The sequence below is a fragment of the Anopheles coluzzii genome, chromosome 3, assembly GCF_943734685.1.
Source record: "Anopheles coluzzii chromosome 3, AcolN3, whole genome shotgun sequence".
NCBI classification, from domain to species: domain Eukaryota; kingdom Metazoa; phylum Arthropoda; class Insecta; order Diptera; family Culicidae; genus Anopheles; species Anopheles coluzzii.
The window spans coordinates 50,091,596-50,108,588 of NC_064671.1; the positions used below are offsets into that span (position 1 = coordinate 50,091,596).

The following is a 16,993-nucleotide window of genomic DNA, read 5'->3' on the forward strand; positions in this document are numbered from 1 at the left end:
CAATGCAATACAGAGTTTAATTGATGAAAAACGAGATGTCGGAATGCGAAGGATTAACTTTTGCTGGTCTAAAAACGAAAGTTCACAGACCCGTTTGGCAGAACCGGAAGTGTTGATAAGTATCATTACCTTCATTATTCATACCAAAACGATCGCTAGCCGAAAGTTTGGCAACGCAAATAAAATGACCAAACTACCGAATGTTGTTACTAGTGCCAAAGTTAATAAATAATGTGGAATGTAGTTGGGGGAGGCAAAAACAGTCCTACCCTTGCATGCCATGCATATGACTTACCGTTTCGAGTTGGTGAGATCTAAAGTTTGTCCATTTTTGCGCCAGAAAACGGTTGGTTCCGGTGAGCCCCTCGGTGGTACGCATTCTAGCAGTACCGTTTCACCCTGTGCCACCCGAGTGTTTTGTGGTTCCAGGCGAAACTCTTCTCGTAGTACTGAAATTAAACATCAAATGATGGGATATGCAGGATTATTTCCGTAGACGCAAGAGCATCCGCCTCTAACTTTATGTTTAAATGTAGTTGTAAAAAATATTATTTACTTTTCTTCATACGGAATATCAAACGATCCAGAAAACCCCAAATTGTACTTTGGGTTTACACTCGAGCAAATACTGATATGCACGTCGACTGGACGTGACGGATGAAATGTACTTTTTGGTTTGTTACCCCATTGATGAAATACCTTTACTGGATAGTTTAAGCCCTTTAGTATCCGAATAAGATGGAAGCAAAAGTTATAATCCACACCAAATACTCCATGCACTAATCTCACTCGATTATAAAGACCAGGTATTAAAAACAAGTTTCCAAACACGAAAGAACACCAAAGATGCCAGTTTGCGAGTTCACGCGCGACGGTACAACGAACAGCAACGAACTTTTACCGAAACCACGATGCGGGTTATTGGCGAATTTTGGTATCAAGTAAATAATGTCACAAGCTACGTTCGCAATACCAAAACCTCCTCTAATGTATCTGTTTCGATTTGCGAACCAAGTCCTTTCCACTACACTCCTAGTAATGTTCAATACTGCATCTATCTCCTGGGCCGGTTTGTACATAAGAACGAACGACACGTAAATACAAACGCACGTTGTGGGGTGTCGATTACATTTCACGGAACGTGACTTGCAAAACTTTACGCTACCGAATCTTATATTCGCTGTAATCCTATCGCAAAAAGCAATAGCGAAGGACAGGAACTATGTCCATGCGGCCGACACGGTAATGGTAAGGTTAGCTAGAATCTGCGCGTGACGTTGGTTCCGTTAAACTGCGTCTCCAGTTAAAAATTCGAACACAAGATTAATACGTGGCGAATTAGCCACGGGTTTGTTGAGCCGATAGGAGTGTTGCAGAATAAAATATGAAACCATAGATTCTATCCAGATCATCACGATAGGTTGAGAGATGATACAGTCCCTCACTATCATGTCGGGACGCTTCTGGTGAACTCTGTACAAGCGTGTCAGTCCAAGATGTGCGCCCAGCGACGTAAAATCAAGAGGGATAGCAGGATCAACGAAATCATTTGTCAAATATCGTAATCCTCTCGATGCAGTGAGAATGGATTGTTCAAATTGGATTAGCTAACCCCGAGGATGTTACCAAGCGGGAGAAAAAAGCTATTACACTAATAGTTAGCTTAAAGGCAAATCAAATGGGACAATGTTTATGGAAGTGTTTAAATGGAGTATAGGTATGAGTTATATGACCAAATGTAAAGTCACAAATTAATTCCTATGTTCCGTAGTCATGCACAATTATCCGGCATTACTCGATATTAGTCAAAATCTGAATAGTACGAAAGTCACAAATGAAGAAATAACCTACTTAGGATAATTTGATATTGCATTGAGTTAAAACGGGTCCACTTCCATTGATGGTCCAAACACGTCGAAATCGTCTAGGCATAGGTAAAAAGACCTTCAGAGATGGTGACATTTCGAATTTCGTATTAAATAAATATAAAACGTTTTTTTTTTTTTTGCATTCTCTATTTGATGTAACGACCTAAAAGACGCGTAGTACAGCTGATCTATTCCTGCCTTCGAGTATTATTTAGTAAATACAATCCGTAGTCGGATATTCAATCAAGTCCTTACTACGGAGAGATGGGTCCATAGGAGTCTGGAACCCACGACAGATACGTTGTCAATTCCTACCAGTGGACAACTGTGCCACGGTACCGCCCTGTGGGTAAAACTGAGATTGGTCTGTTTTAATGTGACATTGTAGAAAAAATCCAAATATTTTAATAACCTTTTGCATAGTTTTATTCTTTGCTTTTCATCGTTACGTTCTGCATCTCGGCGCATAGCCTGAACATTGTTATTCAACGAACCATAACCCGGTGTCAGCAGCGCAACGCTAAAAACACAAGCAAAATTGCATTCTTATGCTGACCAGCTCTTCTGGAAGGTGACCCGTTTATTTATGACACGGACTCAAATAAATATTCTTTCTCATTTTTATCCGTTGAAATCTTCCCACGACCATTATTTTGCACACTCTTGGGTGCGCTTTCTTTTCCGCATTCTATCAAACGATACAAGATTGCTTTTGCAGTACGAAACCTCTCATATGAAAATGTGCAGCTATTTCTATGTTGTCATACTTTCCTGTAAGCCTGCTGTAAGTGCGCTATAGTGTAAGTTCACTGGCCATGAACGATACGACCATATACATAATGGGCCATTAATATGCTAGTTTTGCAATTTACCCGCAAATGACTGCAGAAAATAAATATGTTGTATACGTACAGTATAAAATATATCAACAGCTGATGTGATATATCATCTACCTAGTACTATTTAGGTTTAATTAAAGAAAACTTATCTAAAGAAACTTAAATTTAAAGAAACTGTATCTCTTAAGAATGAGATGTCTGATGATACTTTCATCAACTTTCCACATCTGATGTTCATACAACATCATGTCTCAGGGTATATTTTTTTACTATATTTTCTATTCTTCTAAGCGTTGTATATGTAAATGCACTACGCAAATGCGGAGTAAAGAGCATAAATAGAATCTATTGCCTAAGAGCAGTGCAAATTAAATTTCAATGAGTGAAAGTAAAATGTAGTAAAAATAGAAGCAATGATAAACGTCAAACTGTAAGTGTGTTGTCAATCAAGTTTGTTAAACCCCATCTGTTTGCGGTTTCAATCAATGTCTTTCGCTTAACCCGATTTAACGAGAGTTATGATTATTACTGAGCTGTTATTACCAGTGACAAAGATGTAAGCGTATACGTATCCGAAGTGCCATTATGATTTTATTTCAAATATCCAAGACAAAACTAATGAATAAAATTATATCATTTATCAACTTACATAAATAATAAAATTAAACAAAAAAACTGTAAAATTTATTATAAAATCATGTTTATTTTGGACTCAAAACTGTGAAATATTCACTGGTATTCACTTCGTACCATAACTCTAAAGACACTTCGAAAAAAAGGTTTCTTTGTGCTAACTAACGCATTTACAAATCGTGCAAAAATATAAATAACCTATTCTAGAAAGATATTACAGCAATATTTTTTTAAACGATTTTTAAAAAGTGGTTTTTATAACTTGTTTTAATGTTTTCAAAGTTTTATACGATTAATTATCCAAATTTATTTTTTTTACATACTAGAAATAAAAAAATCTTCGCATATAGTGATAGTTTTGAAAATACTGACCATGACCGTTATTAATTTAATGAAGAATGGCTCAAAACTGATCCGATCAAACAAAAGCGACACAAACACCTCAACAACGATTTTATAGCATAATCTAAATATTTGCAGCTGCTACATACAAAGTTAAGGAATGTAATCCTAGCCTGATATTGTTTCCCTCCCACCACCTACTTCACCCTCGATGATCTCTTTGATCGCTACAAAGGCGCCCGTAAATATTAGAAGAAAGCGCAATGGCCCCACCACAATTCCCTTTCCACATATTCTTCCGGCATTACATATACTTATCTAAAACATGTAAATACCAAATTACTTATTCAGCCAATCCTCATTTAGACTCTTAAACTATCTTACGAATTCACGACCAAACTTTGCAAACAGACGGCTACGGGCGACTTTGTGCCGGTGTAAGAGAACATCAATGGTGAAGGGAATGGTGAAGTGGTGGGAAGAAAAAAATTAGAAAAGGAATAATTTTTGATAACTTTTCTTATAAAACTATTAAAACTTTGAACAAGTAATAAAAAATCTTTAAAAAATTGTTAAACAATAATTATTCGGCAAAACCTTTCTAGAATATGTTATTAGCTACGCTCAGACACGACATATCTTTCTTCGCGAATCTTTCCCCTTCCACCAGAAACAAGTGTAAAAAAAGATACGCCAATATTTTTGCGTTCACACCAAAGTGCCTAAATAGACTACAGGTGGGTTCTTAGCTCGGATTTTGGTAGCCATGATGCATGGAGATTGGTATGGAAATTGAAATAAGGGAAATAAGGGTTTCTAAGGTCTTTGTATGAGTTGCTAAGTAACTTTGAACTCCCTAGCTGTCAAATGAAAATTTGTCAAAATACACTGGACGTAGTGATCCTTTACCGACCTGTAGTAATTTATGGACCTTGGTTCACACACCACAATTCTTAGCAAGATACAATTATCATAATTTAACTAAATAATTCGTAAAACACGGGTTCTTGTTGTAAGAAATGCACAATAAACAACCGTTAGAACATTTAGGACTTGGAAACAATCGAAAACTAATGGTTAAACACGAAAAACCACGATATTTCTCTCTGTTAAAATATTATCAGCAAATATGTTGCTATCCATCCAGCGATGGATAGCTTGGATTACTCGAAAAAGATTCGCCACAGGCTGCTAGACTTCCCCTATCTCAGGGAAAAGTATGTTTGACAGATATTTTCTATCAGAATATGCCGTGTCTGAACGCGCCTAAATAGTATTCTGCACAATGTATGAGTTCACTGTTCACGTTTATCTATCTCTAACGGATTTTCCACAAATCGCGAAAAACGACTGTTCATATAGTCGTGGTAGGCGCTGTATATACTTATGTTGTATGTATAACAAACAACTATATATGCTTGTACATAAAAGATGTTGAATTCCCGGTCTGTCATAAAATATAGGTAACCTGTTAGGGCCGGTCTGGTGGTACAGTCATCAACTCTTACGACCTAACAACATGCCCGTGATGGGTTCAAGCCCCGAATATACCGTGCCCCCATATGTAGGACTGACTATCCTGCTATGGTAACAATAAGTCACTGAAAGCCAAAGCTCACTTCACTAGAGTGGGTACAAGGCAAGGCAGGCCTTGACTGACAACGGTTGTTGAGCCAAAGAAGAAGAAGAAGTAATAATTTATAAAGTCCATTCGGGTTTTTTTAATCAATTCATGTTTTGTTCCTTCTCATGAAGATTGACCGGACTGGACTGTTTCACTCAAATGAACCGCTGTTAAAAAGATTTAAAAATCCCTCTGAGCGAGTCCCACAAATTATGGAGAATTGGATGGTTACCGGTAAAAAAGTCTTTCAGTAGAGCATTAAATTCACTTCACATCTTTTTTTTTGCTAGTAGCTTTCCTTTTTGTTTTCACTTTTTAGAATAAGGACAGGGTAATAAATTTAAACTTTCCAATTCCTACCTGATACTTGAAGCGTCGCATTGTGACTTCTGGCAACGCCAAGCTCGTTCATCGCTTCGCACCAGTAAACACCCGCATCGGTCTCACGACGTGAGTGCACGACCTGAAAAATTGAAGAATAACAAAACGTCGTAAATCTTAATACATTTATATAAAAATGAGGTAAAATTTGGATTAAAACTAGTAACGCCTAGCTAGTGGCAACGCCACAAATAAATTAAAACTAACAGCTGATCATGCAGCCTAAAAAAAGAAACAAATAATCTTCCATTCAAAGTATGACGCTGCTTTGTCAACAATCTCTGCTTTCGCTAATTTGTGCATATTTTAAACCGGATCCGAAGAAGGATCCTGAATTTCAAATTTAAAATATAATTGCTTATGCTTTCATAAAACTATAAAGTGAATAGTACTAGACTGCTGGTCCAAAACGAGTCAACTGTACTCTAAGGCCTTTCGAAATTGCATTGTCTGGTATAACGAGTCCCCGGTATATTGCATACGTTGCACTTGAACGCAAAATGATTTTATTACTCCGGGAATCGCTACGGAAGAGCGGAAAGAAACGATTATTCCTGGCTGCTAGCGTTCCGTGAAGTTGTACCATCGGCATCATCGTTGCGATGATCGTTGTCGTTATCCACATCATTGTTCCTTCAAATGCTTTTTATGAAATCTTCCCACCTAACAAGGCTCCAGTTTGCTAGCTTTATATCGAGTAAAAAAGAGACACCAAACCTCGATGTGCGACTATATGTATGAAACGAAATAGGACCAGTTTTACGCTGCACACGCTATCCTCGTGATGCTCCTTTTACATCGACACCACTCAGTTCTGCCGTGCCGGAAGGAAGAACGAAAATGAACCGATGGAAAAGTGGTACGTCAATGAACTGTGCATGGATGGAAAATCTGCAACGTCCAATGTCACGTACTTTTTCCCATTCTTCTAATGTGTCGATCGGGGCTGAGTAAATCGTTCCGAGAGTTGGGAAATTAAAAATTCAAATCGACAGCACTGTCCATGGAAATGGGACACGGATGGTTGTTACTATCATTTTACTTTACCTTCAGAAAAAATAAACCTCCTGCGGGTAGCAGAATTTTATGTGATCCTGGTTCGGCTTTAATCGGTTCACCATCCTTAAACCATGTGATTGTTGGTGTCGGAATCCCTTCCGCCTTACAGTTGAGTGTTGCTGGCTCGTGCCGAGGTACAATGACGTCTAGAGGGTGCTCCGTAATTTTGGGATACTCTAAAGCTGAGAGAAGAAGGAAAGAGATTATTGTTTGTTAATGGATTGTTTGCTTAGTTTAGAATTAATAATTAAACAAATTGAACACATTATGAATTTTAAGGAGGTACATATATTTCCGATCAGACAGCTATTTTTTTATTTCGATAAGAATAGCTAACCCGTAAACGAAGAATTTTTTTTTTTACACCAATTGTCTGCACAACTCAACGAAATCAGTTGCGATCTGGGTCTAGTTATGTCATCCTAAGTTAGTACATAGTAAGTATGTGTAAGCCAATATAACTAGGCATGGGTCGCTTAATAAAAGGATGCACTGTTACCAATAAAGTGAATCCGATGCTACGCCCAAATACATTATATAATTACCTGAAAGTTACGTTACCCAATCAAATGTAACGATATGAAAATTTACATCATTCATAAGAAAAGCAGAGATAAAAATGAATCAGAATGTATAATTTAAAATATATCAACAATAATACATAATATAATTATCTATCATCTTCTACTACGTTATTCTGCGCCTTGCTTTCCTTTATCATTTTCTTTTTCTATAATAAACGTATCACATTCGTGGATACAGGCATATATTATTTTTTTAGCGAATAAGGGTGCGTAATCTTATTTTATTATTTTTTTGTTGTTTATTTTGTAGAGACTTAATCTATTTTTAATATGACATGGGATATCATCTAACTAGTGTCAGAGTCTGCCGTTTGGGTGGCACAATTGTCAATTCGTATGACTTAAGAACATGCCCGTCATGGGTTCAAGCCCTGAATGTTACCCCATCCGTAAAACTGGCTATCCTGTCTTGGTAATCAATAAGTCTCTGAAAGCCAAGTCTACAAGTAGTGGTACATGGAGGTGACCGACAACGGTTGTTGAACCAAAGAAGAAGAAGAAGGAGAGGTGTCGGAATCTATTCAAATCAAATAAGAACATATCAGAAGTTATTTCAAAGTATAAATTAAATCAAATACATTAATGTAAGCATAATTAAAAACATACATTCAACAATTTATTTATAATATTTAAATACTTTTATCTGTTTTTCCATACACTCACAAAGGATGAGTGGAAGCTCAAGCTTTGCTAGCAGAGCCAAGCATCCAATTAAGTGCCTTGTGATAAGGGTACCAAATTCACAAGCTCACGAAAACATTCGCACTATACCATAATTCCATTTGCAATCCTAGTGGTAAGCGATTAACTACGAATGTCACAGGCAATTGAAGTAAGTTTATCGTTAGAACCAGCTGACATTCTATTGAAGCCGAAAGGGCTTCTTTACGTTCTTCCTCTATGGATGTGAAAGTTTAAATAAGTTATCAGAAGTATGTGATCGTTGCAAAAGTTCGCGCTCCCAACAACACAACAATCGTTGCACGTACACAAATAGTATTACGTAGCGCTTCAGGAAGAGGTTTTGGCGAAACAGAACATCGAAACTTCTACAAGACGCCTCGACTCTCAAACTTTCGCTAAACATATTCCAACGAAGTGAATTTACCACAAAGGATCTGATGCATGCGGTGCGTCTTTTTATTCAACGAGAACAGCACTCGAATTATTACAGCCACGAGTATATTGCAGATACGCTAGCGCATTGAAGATGGTATGCCAGCGGCAGCCAGCTTCGCTCGAAAACTGCATTGTAATTAACAATAATAATAATCTAAAGTTTTGCCATATTTAATCCGCATGTTGTGTAAATCACAACCATTCAGTTTCCTTCAGATAGATGTCTCCAGCAGCCCTGAAGGCATGCAGAGTATGTGCAAGTGAATGTATGAGCAATGTTTTCGTCGGCTAGCATGATGAAGATTTATAGAGATTTGTAGAGTCAAAAATACAATAAAAGACAAGGCGCTCTTTCTTACTCCACTCCAGCAGATTTTCAGAACGGCTGGTTGTAGTTCTAAGATACGTTCGTTTTTAATCGTATCACAACTTTGATGACAAAAGTATGCGTTTTTGCTAGAGAATTTGAACAAGAACACACGTTGTCAGTCGGCTTGTATTGCACTGTTATCTTCTTCTTCTTTCATGAATTCTAATTTATTACTTTTCTACCACTAGAACCCGATGCACAACACTTTATGGGTCAGCAACGTCGTAAATACCTTTTATTGATCAAGTCAACATTTATTTGATGTCGAGCAAAGAAAGCATTTCTCCAAGCAATGCCAACACAAGGAGCCTTGAAATCATAGAAAGCATTCGACAAAAATAGTAATGATGTACTGGAGTGTCACTAGACAAAGTTATGACTGCCATGAGTACATTTACATACCGCTATTGAATAAACTGAATGTTTGCGCCTGATACTCCTTCTTACATTCTCTAGACTAAGCAATGGATTCTTCTAACGATCAAACCGTCCACCCAATAATACGTGCTAAATATTCAAATTCGATTGTTATCGGATGCATGTTCATACTCTATTACGATGAGTTCGGAATAGGAAAATAGTTGAAAACGTAGCTTACGAAAGACTCACATCGTACATATCAATAAACAAACTGATGATGCGAACACGGTTTCCATCTTTGTTCTTGTTCATCCTTTGTGGTGTAGTATAACATTATGACAGGGAAATAGGTTTACATGGCATATTTTACAGGAAGGTAAGACCTCGTGTTAAGTTCCACAGTAAAGCTCGATTCGATGTTAAGTATATTTGGCTATTTGTGCAGCAGCAGCTGCACATGCATCTATTTGTTAATCCGATGGAATAAGGTACCATTATGTTTATCATTGATTATAATCATGTAAACAATATTTTATTTCAGAGAGTGCCGCAAATAACAAACTGGGTTTCAATTAATATAGATCCAATGCTACTAACGCACAATATGTGAATACATTATGATGATGGCAAGTTTTAGTTATTTAAATTTGTTAATTTTCCTTCAACACTAAAAAATGTTTCAAATTTAATACTGTCATGTTACTATTCCCAGGAAACCCAATAAACAATCAACTTTTCAGTTTTAAAATAAACACTCCATTTCATTTATATATGGGTTTCTTTAAAATAACAACAGATTTGCGATCAAAAATGAATATGCCCCTAATATACTTTTCCTTAGGGTAATCCACTTCCAATATGTACAAACAACATATTGAACGTAGATGGAGCTTAGGACAATTATTTCATGTGTATATTTATTTTTTGTACATCAAATCTAGTTAGAAATGATAATTTTATACATTGCAAACACTATTCGAATATTTAAATATACTATCTTTAAAAAAATGACTGAAACGATTAAATCATACAACATTTTGTTCACAAACCACATACCCAGTGTGGAATGCAAATATTGCTTTGTGATGAACCTGTACATATAAAGCCTCACTTATCTTGCCCTCTTAGTAGGAGAGCTGAAATGGTAGCCCAAAAGCTGTTGTGCGCTTTACCCGTGTCCTGCTTCACCTTTCGTATAAATCGAATCAAGGGTAAAAGGTTGGCTCTTCAGAGAAAAGGATGAGGTAAAAGGTTTACACTATAAACCACCCTTGCGTGTTCCCTCATGGGTACTCACCTTCATCATGATGATGGTAAACGCGACAAACAAATAACTGCTGCGCTTCAATCTTTGACTTTGCCAAGCCAAAAGTTGGTCAACAGTACAACCTAAGCAGAAAATGTTTTCACATTATCGCACAATCCATTTTGTGCCATCATCTTCTTTTTCATTTAAAATGTTTAGTTTCGAAAAAATGCATATCTGTATTACTATACTCTTGGGTAAGATATCCAAGAAAGCTTCACAATATTCACCATGTCACTTTCATTACATAAATAAATGCTTTAGCTAAGTAACACGGGACAAATGAACAACTTAAGATAGCTGAGTTTACGAATGTGTGTAATGGTAACCGATTTTTAGGCACAAGCTTAATACTTACTGTTGAAAAGAAAACGCTTAGTTGTTTGTTTTATAGTGTGTTTATCGTCGTTATTTTTAAATTGTTCGAACGTAATTTTGAAAATGTTCATTAAAAGTATACAACGTAGTTTAGAATTCCAAAAATTTAGAAAAAACACGGCCAAAGCAATAATAAAGCTAATTTTAAAAATAATTTAAAAAAAATATTTCTTCTGCAGCACACTGTTTCTATTTTTTCATAATTCTGAATTATTCTTACACTCAAAACGAACACGTCACAAGTGGTTTGTTGTTGATCGATATCCTGCATTGGCGACGACAATGGCCAAGAGGCACTGAACATGACAACGGAACGTAAACAATACCTTGGAAACTGCTGCTGTTTATTCAACGCGGCAAAAACAAACAGAAATAATTATTAACTGTGCAGCGTCGCTCGTCGTTCCTTTATGATGCCTTGTGGAGCTCATTCATCGGATATCTGCTTCACTGGTTTTCAGGTGAACAAAAAGCAAAGCTAAGCAATTACGAGCACGTAAGCTAAACGAAGATAGAATAGCAAGTAATTATAAATCAGGTAAGCAGTTCATAAAATAAGCTTTTTCATAAAAAATTGCTTAGAAAATGAATGATCCATTCACTAATAATCTAAAAAAAACCGGTCCAAAGACAGGTTTGTAAGCAAAGAACGGCATTTCATCTGAAGAACTTACATGAACGGTTGAGATTTTTTTCTGTGATCACGGTAAACCATAAACCACATTGCTTCGCTTGGTATATTTGTTTATTGAAGGGACTTTTTATTGCGTTCTTTCCCTTTTCTTTGAGCCGCCTTTATCCGTTCTATTTGATTTGGCGTTTTGACTAGCCAGAGGATTCTGTGAACTCGGATATGCTTGTGTTCTTTATGTAAACATAAATGAATGCGGCGTTGAAAAAAGCTGCCTTTTCCAAAAATATTTTCATAAATGTCATAGGTGAAGGACCACCTTTGAGATATATTTCTAAAATATGTTAAGAATAACTTTTTGGTTTGTTTTTGGTCCATAGCTTCCTGCCACGAAATATATTTGATAAATTAATGGTGTTCATAGTTTTTCACGTTCGGTAGAAATCAATATTATAAAATTATAAAGATTCTATTTACAAAATTCGCAATGATTCTCTCTTGTTTGAACGTACACAAAGCTGTTTAATAATAATTCGCATGCATAGTTTAGTTCTTTCCAACGATGTATCGATACTACGCTGACGAAGCAAGTTATTGAGAAAACTGCAATCATTTCGAGACACGCATCAGTTTTAATTTATTAACGGTTATCGAAATGACTTCCTCACTTTCTTTGATTCCAAATAGCATCACAGGTTAGTGTGCTTGAGAGACAATCAGCGTGAAATATTAATTGAAGCAAATGAAATGCCAATCTAGACACAGGCATAGCTTTAACGATCAATCGTCAGAGAAATGTATCCATTTGCGCTAGTTTGATTTTCGCGTGATTGATCAACGCACTATATTGATGTTCCATCATGAACGTAACGCTTCTATCAATTGGTAGAACAATGGTATAAAATACTAAATGAGTATCTTTACTTGTAATACAGCTTTTATATCATTGAAGATATAACGATACGATTTGATTGAGTTTTGCTTGTTTCATAAAATGGTTTCGTAGGTGTTGCAACGGATTACAATACATACTATTTAACAACCATGTAGACAAAAAGGGCTCATGTCTCACTTCACTGTCAAAATGAAATTCATTTAAAAAAAGAACCTTTTAGCATGCTTACATATTTCAATGCTTTGGCTGACAATTTAAAACGGCATCAGTTAAAAGACATGAAATGGCTCAAGATAGGATTTGAGAGTTAAATAAATGAATAATGAAATGATGTTTACTCATTTCGCTCCGCGTGGGATGTAAAAGCACAAAAGTACACCCTACACATGGTATCTATGCTAACGCAGTGCTCTTAGACAATGACTGTTCAGTCGCCTGGTTGATGTAATCATCATTGTTGTATGGTAAATATTAGATTTCCATCCTGTTTCCATTTGCACACCTTTCCGAAAGAGTAGGCCATATTGCAATAGTCGTAGACTATAGATAAATGACTTTGGTTTGGACTGAGGCGCACAATTTCACAGAAAAACATACCGTTTTGAGGGCGTTGTTAAGCAAATTCAATGTTTGGTTCGAACGGATCAAGTTCCTGAAGTTCCGCAAGAAGGCAAAAAAGCCCAGATTAAAATACACAGGACCTGAAGTCACAATGATGACAGCAAATCCTTATAAATAACAGTATATAATCCATATGATGTTTGTTATCAAAAGAATTTTATTTATTATTACACAGCTTTTTATAGAAACTTTGCGTCTACTTCCTACATTCGCTACTATTATACCTTGTTATCTGCAAAAGCTCTAAATATTTCATTTCAATACAATGCCCATGTACCGTTGGGTTATTCGCATTATCTTCGGTATTGATCGAATTCAATGAATTTGTGAAATATTCATCACTTTATTGAGTATTTATCGATTAATCGGTGATTTTCCTACCTACCTTTCCTCCCTAGCCTACTAAAGAACAAGCTTTGAAAGCTCATGGGTTTTCTCACTTCTGTATGTTTTTCGATGGGAGTTATCTAAGTTTGATTTGGACGATTCAGAAAATACCACGAGAAGAGAAAGTGAGGTTAACGAATACTGTTAAATTTACAATAAATTGTATAAAATATGTCACCTAATAAAGCCAACATTTGCCCAACGATGTTCGTTAGACAAAGGATAAAATGTAAACTATACATTGATAATTATTATCTTATGAAAAGATAATGTCATCTACAACTTTCAACATGGTAATTATCATACTCAATACCTTCATTTAATTACAATCAATCGCTTGAGAATGCATCACTATCATCTCTCCTGCGAAAGGCAATTTATGACTCCTCTGCCTCTACATTTAAATCCCTTTTGCCTGTCACATTCTAATGAAAGCCAAAAGGTAGATAGCGAAAATATCTTCACGCTATCAGTCAAATATGATTCAATTAGACACTGCACAAGAGGATGGAAGTCATTCAAATTCTTCTCGATTGGAAGAATGACATAGAGCGACTTAAATTGATTCTAGACCCCTCAATATCATGATATCCCTTTTTTATACTAAGGTCTCTGTGACTTTGTATTCGTTACTAGGGACTATGTGCTGTCATTTTAATCTAGAATATAATGTCCTTGATTTATACCACACTAGGGTAAACATAAATGATTTGTTTGAGATTTACGATGAAAATGCTCGTAGGGATGCAAAAATGAAAACGATATACTACTACGGAGGATGAGCTGATTCCCTATTGAGCGGCTATTTGAAGACCAAAGACAGTATAAACTAAACCGCCCGAGTATATTTGGTTGTTACAACCAGTTATACTGTAAAATTATGTACAAATAAGTTATTTTCAAATTTGCTGAAAATTCCAAGTTTCCACAAAATGTACTATAGTAAAGGAATAATACATTCATTGCATACATCTTTTGACATGTTAATTTGAATATATGTTTGATTTCTACAAATGATATCAAATGTACTTCTGGTAACAATATCTTCTAGGCCAGTGGTGGTCCGTATCATGCAGTTCCAACAAACGAAGACACTCGCTTATGCAGCACCGAAAACACCCCCATCGAGTTAAATAATGAGCAAAAATGCAAACAAACAATGCGGAGTTTAACTTTTCATCAAGTGAATTATCACTGATCACTAGCATAGGTGTTTTGAATGCCATAGAATAATCAATACTAACTAATCAATTATATAGGCAAAGGTACACTATGTACATTTATTACGTAGGAATGGTAATTTATACGGTAGGAATGTTATTGAAAAAAAAAAATACATCATGGTAAATGGGTATGGGTTCGAAGATAAAATTATTATATTCTTATATCTTGGTTTATTTCATGCTAATGGGGGCCTTCACGATTCTAGTTAGTTTTTTTATGGAGTTTGACAGTTGGAGGCTGAAATCATGTAAACAATCCATACAAAACCACACAAAAAACTAGCCTGCGATTTTCAGTCTAGAAAATTTTAGCCTAAAAGCTAGAATTAGATTGGAGTACCTGCTCGAAAACACGGGTTTGTTTACATTTATCCCAAGGTGCATTAAAGAAATTAGGTGATCGAATCTGGAATCAAAGTGTATGTAGTCCAGGTGGTCTCATAGCATTTTTTCATAACCAATTTTGAACATCACTTTTTGACAGAACGAGTGAAAACTTTTGCTCCAACGAGCTTTCTGGAGGCTTGACGAATACTCAAAACACTCTTACAATCTTCATTCAGAAGCAGAGGCGATAAAAATCAGCCTTCTAAATTCATACACCTTGGGATAAGCCCACCTGTATATTATACTCACTTAGATAGCTGCTCGAAAACTGCTATACAATGCAAACAGCTGACAGGCTGAAATTTCAGCCTACGAGCAAGGTGGATTTAAAAATATCAGGTGGTGGACTCTGCCCAGTCAGACAAATCGGACTTAATTTACCCCTATATTACCACTAAATTACCGGTAATTTAAGAGTAATTTAATGGTAAATTAGCAGTCGTTAATTTACCCATTCGAGCAGTTTTGACAGATCCTATTCCTTCCTCTATTTTATTTTTATTTTTGTCGGCCAAAATGTTAATAAATAACACGGAATGTATTATATTACAGTTGAATGCTTTTATTCAATCATTGTCCTTAACTTATACAAACGATTACCATGTATTTTTTAAGCAAACTCGACTTGAACAGTCGCTTCATCCGGAGAAGGTGGTGCACAAATAGCACTAATAAATGCAATTTCTCGGCTGTTTTTTACATTTAACAGTTTTAAACACGCCGCCGATGTCTTCTTCCACTAAAAGATCATTAAAACAATACTCTTTTTGTTCTAATTTACATCTTTTCACTGATAACAAACGACAACACTTCGTACCGCTAAATTGCTCTAAAATTACTGTTATGACAGACACAAAACTGCTCGAATGGGTAATTTAACAGAAGGCTGTCTGACTGGATAGTGCATTTTGACAATTCGTCACTTGACGTAAGGTCCCCAGGATTCAAACTTTGTTTACATTAATTAAATTTGTTCATATAATTTATCTACCCCATTTTTTCGAATAAATATTCTTTAAAATATATTTTGGACTTTGCGAGTTCTTATTTAACATTAAAACATGGAGTCAAGTGTGTTATTTTGCGTTATTCCGTGAATTTATTCTATAATTCATTGTGTTTTTTGACATTTTTGATGATAAAAATTAAGAAATCATTATTTTTTTCAATTTTTACATTAATTCCTCATTATCTACGAGCCGCATGATCAATTTACTTAAGATTAGAACTCATACTAACATGATTTTAAATTTCGTGCATGAACAAATCATCAAATCTTTTGTTAATATATTTCATTTTTTCGATAAAATCAATAGACACACAAAAATGCACATAAGAATAAAGAAATCTGTTCTATTTGCTAAGCTTTGTGTGCGAAAACCAATGGATAACGGTTCTAAAATGACGTAAAGTCCCTCAACTATGGCGACCCCCCAAAGGCCCTAATCCACCACCTGATATTTTTAATCCACCTTGGCCTACGAGCTTCAAACGGAAAGGGCCCCAATAATAGAAATCATTTGTTTACAAAAGATATACATTTATCATTAGCTTACTTTCATATGATACTATTTTTTTTGTTTGTTTAAATTTTAATAAGTGTACAAAACTTTTTACTCCTACACCATAATGAATTCTGTAAATTATGAAAATAATCTAGTATAGTAAGTACAACTTACTTACTTAATTATTCGGTATTACACAATCCCTTTATGTATTAAAGCCAGATGTAACTCTGATATAAAAGATATTCAACCCACATTTTGAAATCATTTGGTAGATCCAGCTTTATTTGTGTAAAACTTTAAAATGTTTAAAAAATCTTTCAATTCATTAAATTTCTTTTATTCGTTTCTATTTATAGTTTATTTGTTAATATATTCATCATTTATTGAAAACAAAAATAAAAAATTGGTGTGACTTCGATTATAATAATCTGGAGTTGCTCTTAAAAGCTCTAAATGTTTTATAATAAATGTATCTCCG

At 35.4% G+C, this 16,993-nt stretch overlaps 1 protein-coding gene across 2 annotated transcripts in view; it reads right to left on the reverse strand.

The window, feature by feature from the left end:
- LOC120958522 (roundabout homolog 2) overlaps positions 1-16,993 on the reverse strand; it is a 37,157-nt gene that overhangs the window by 6,627 nt on the left and 13,537 nt on the right. For both annotated transcript variants that reach the window (XM_040381392.2, XM_049608354.1), the window contains exons 3-5: positions 6,735-6,928; positions 5,667-5,769; positions 296-449 (exon numbers count right to left, since the gene is read on the reverse strand). In XM_040381392.2, coding sequence (XP_040237326.2) covers positions 296-449; positions 5,667-5,769; positions 6,735-6,928 — 451 coding nt within the window. The remainder of the gene's footprint in view (positions 1-295; positions 450-5,666; positions 5,770-6,734; positions 6,929-16,993) is intronic.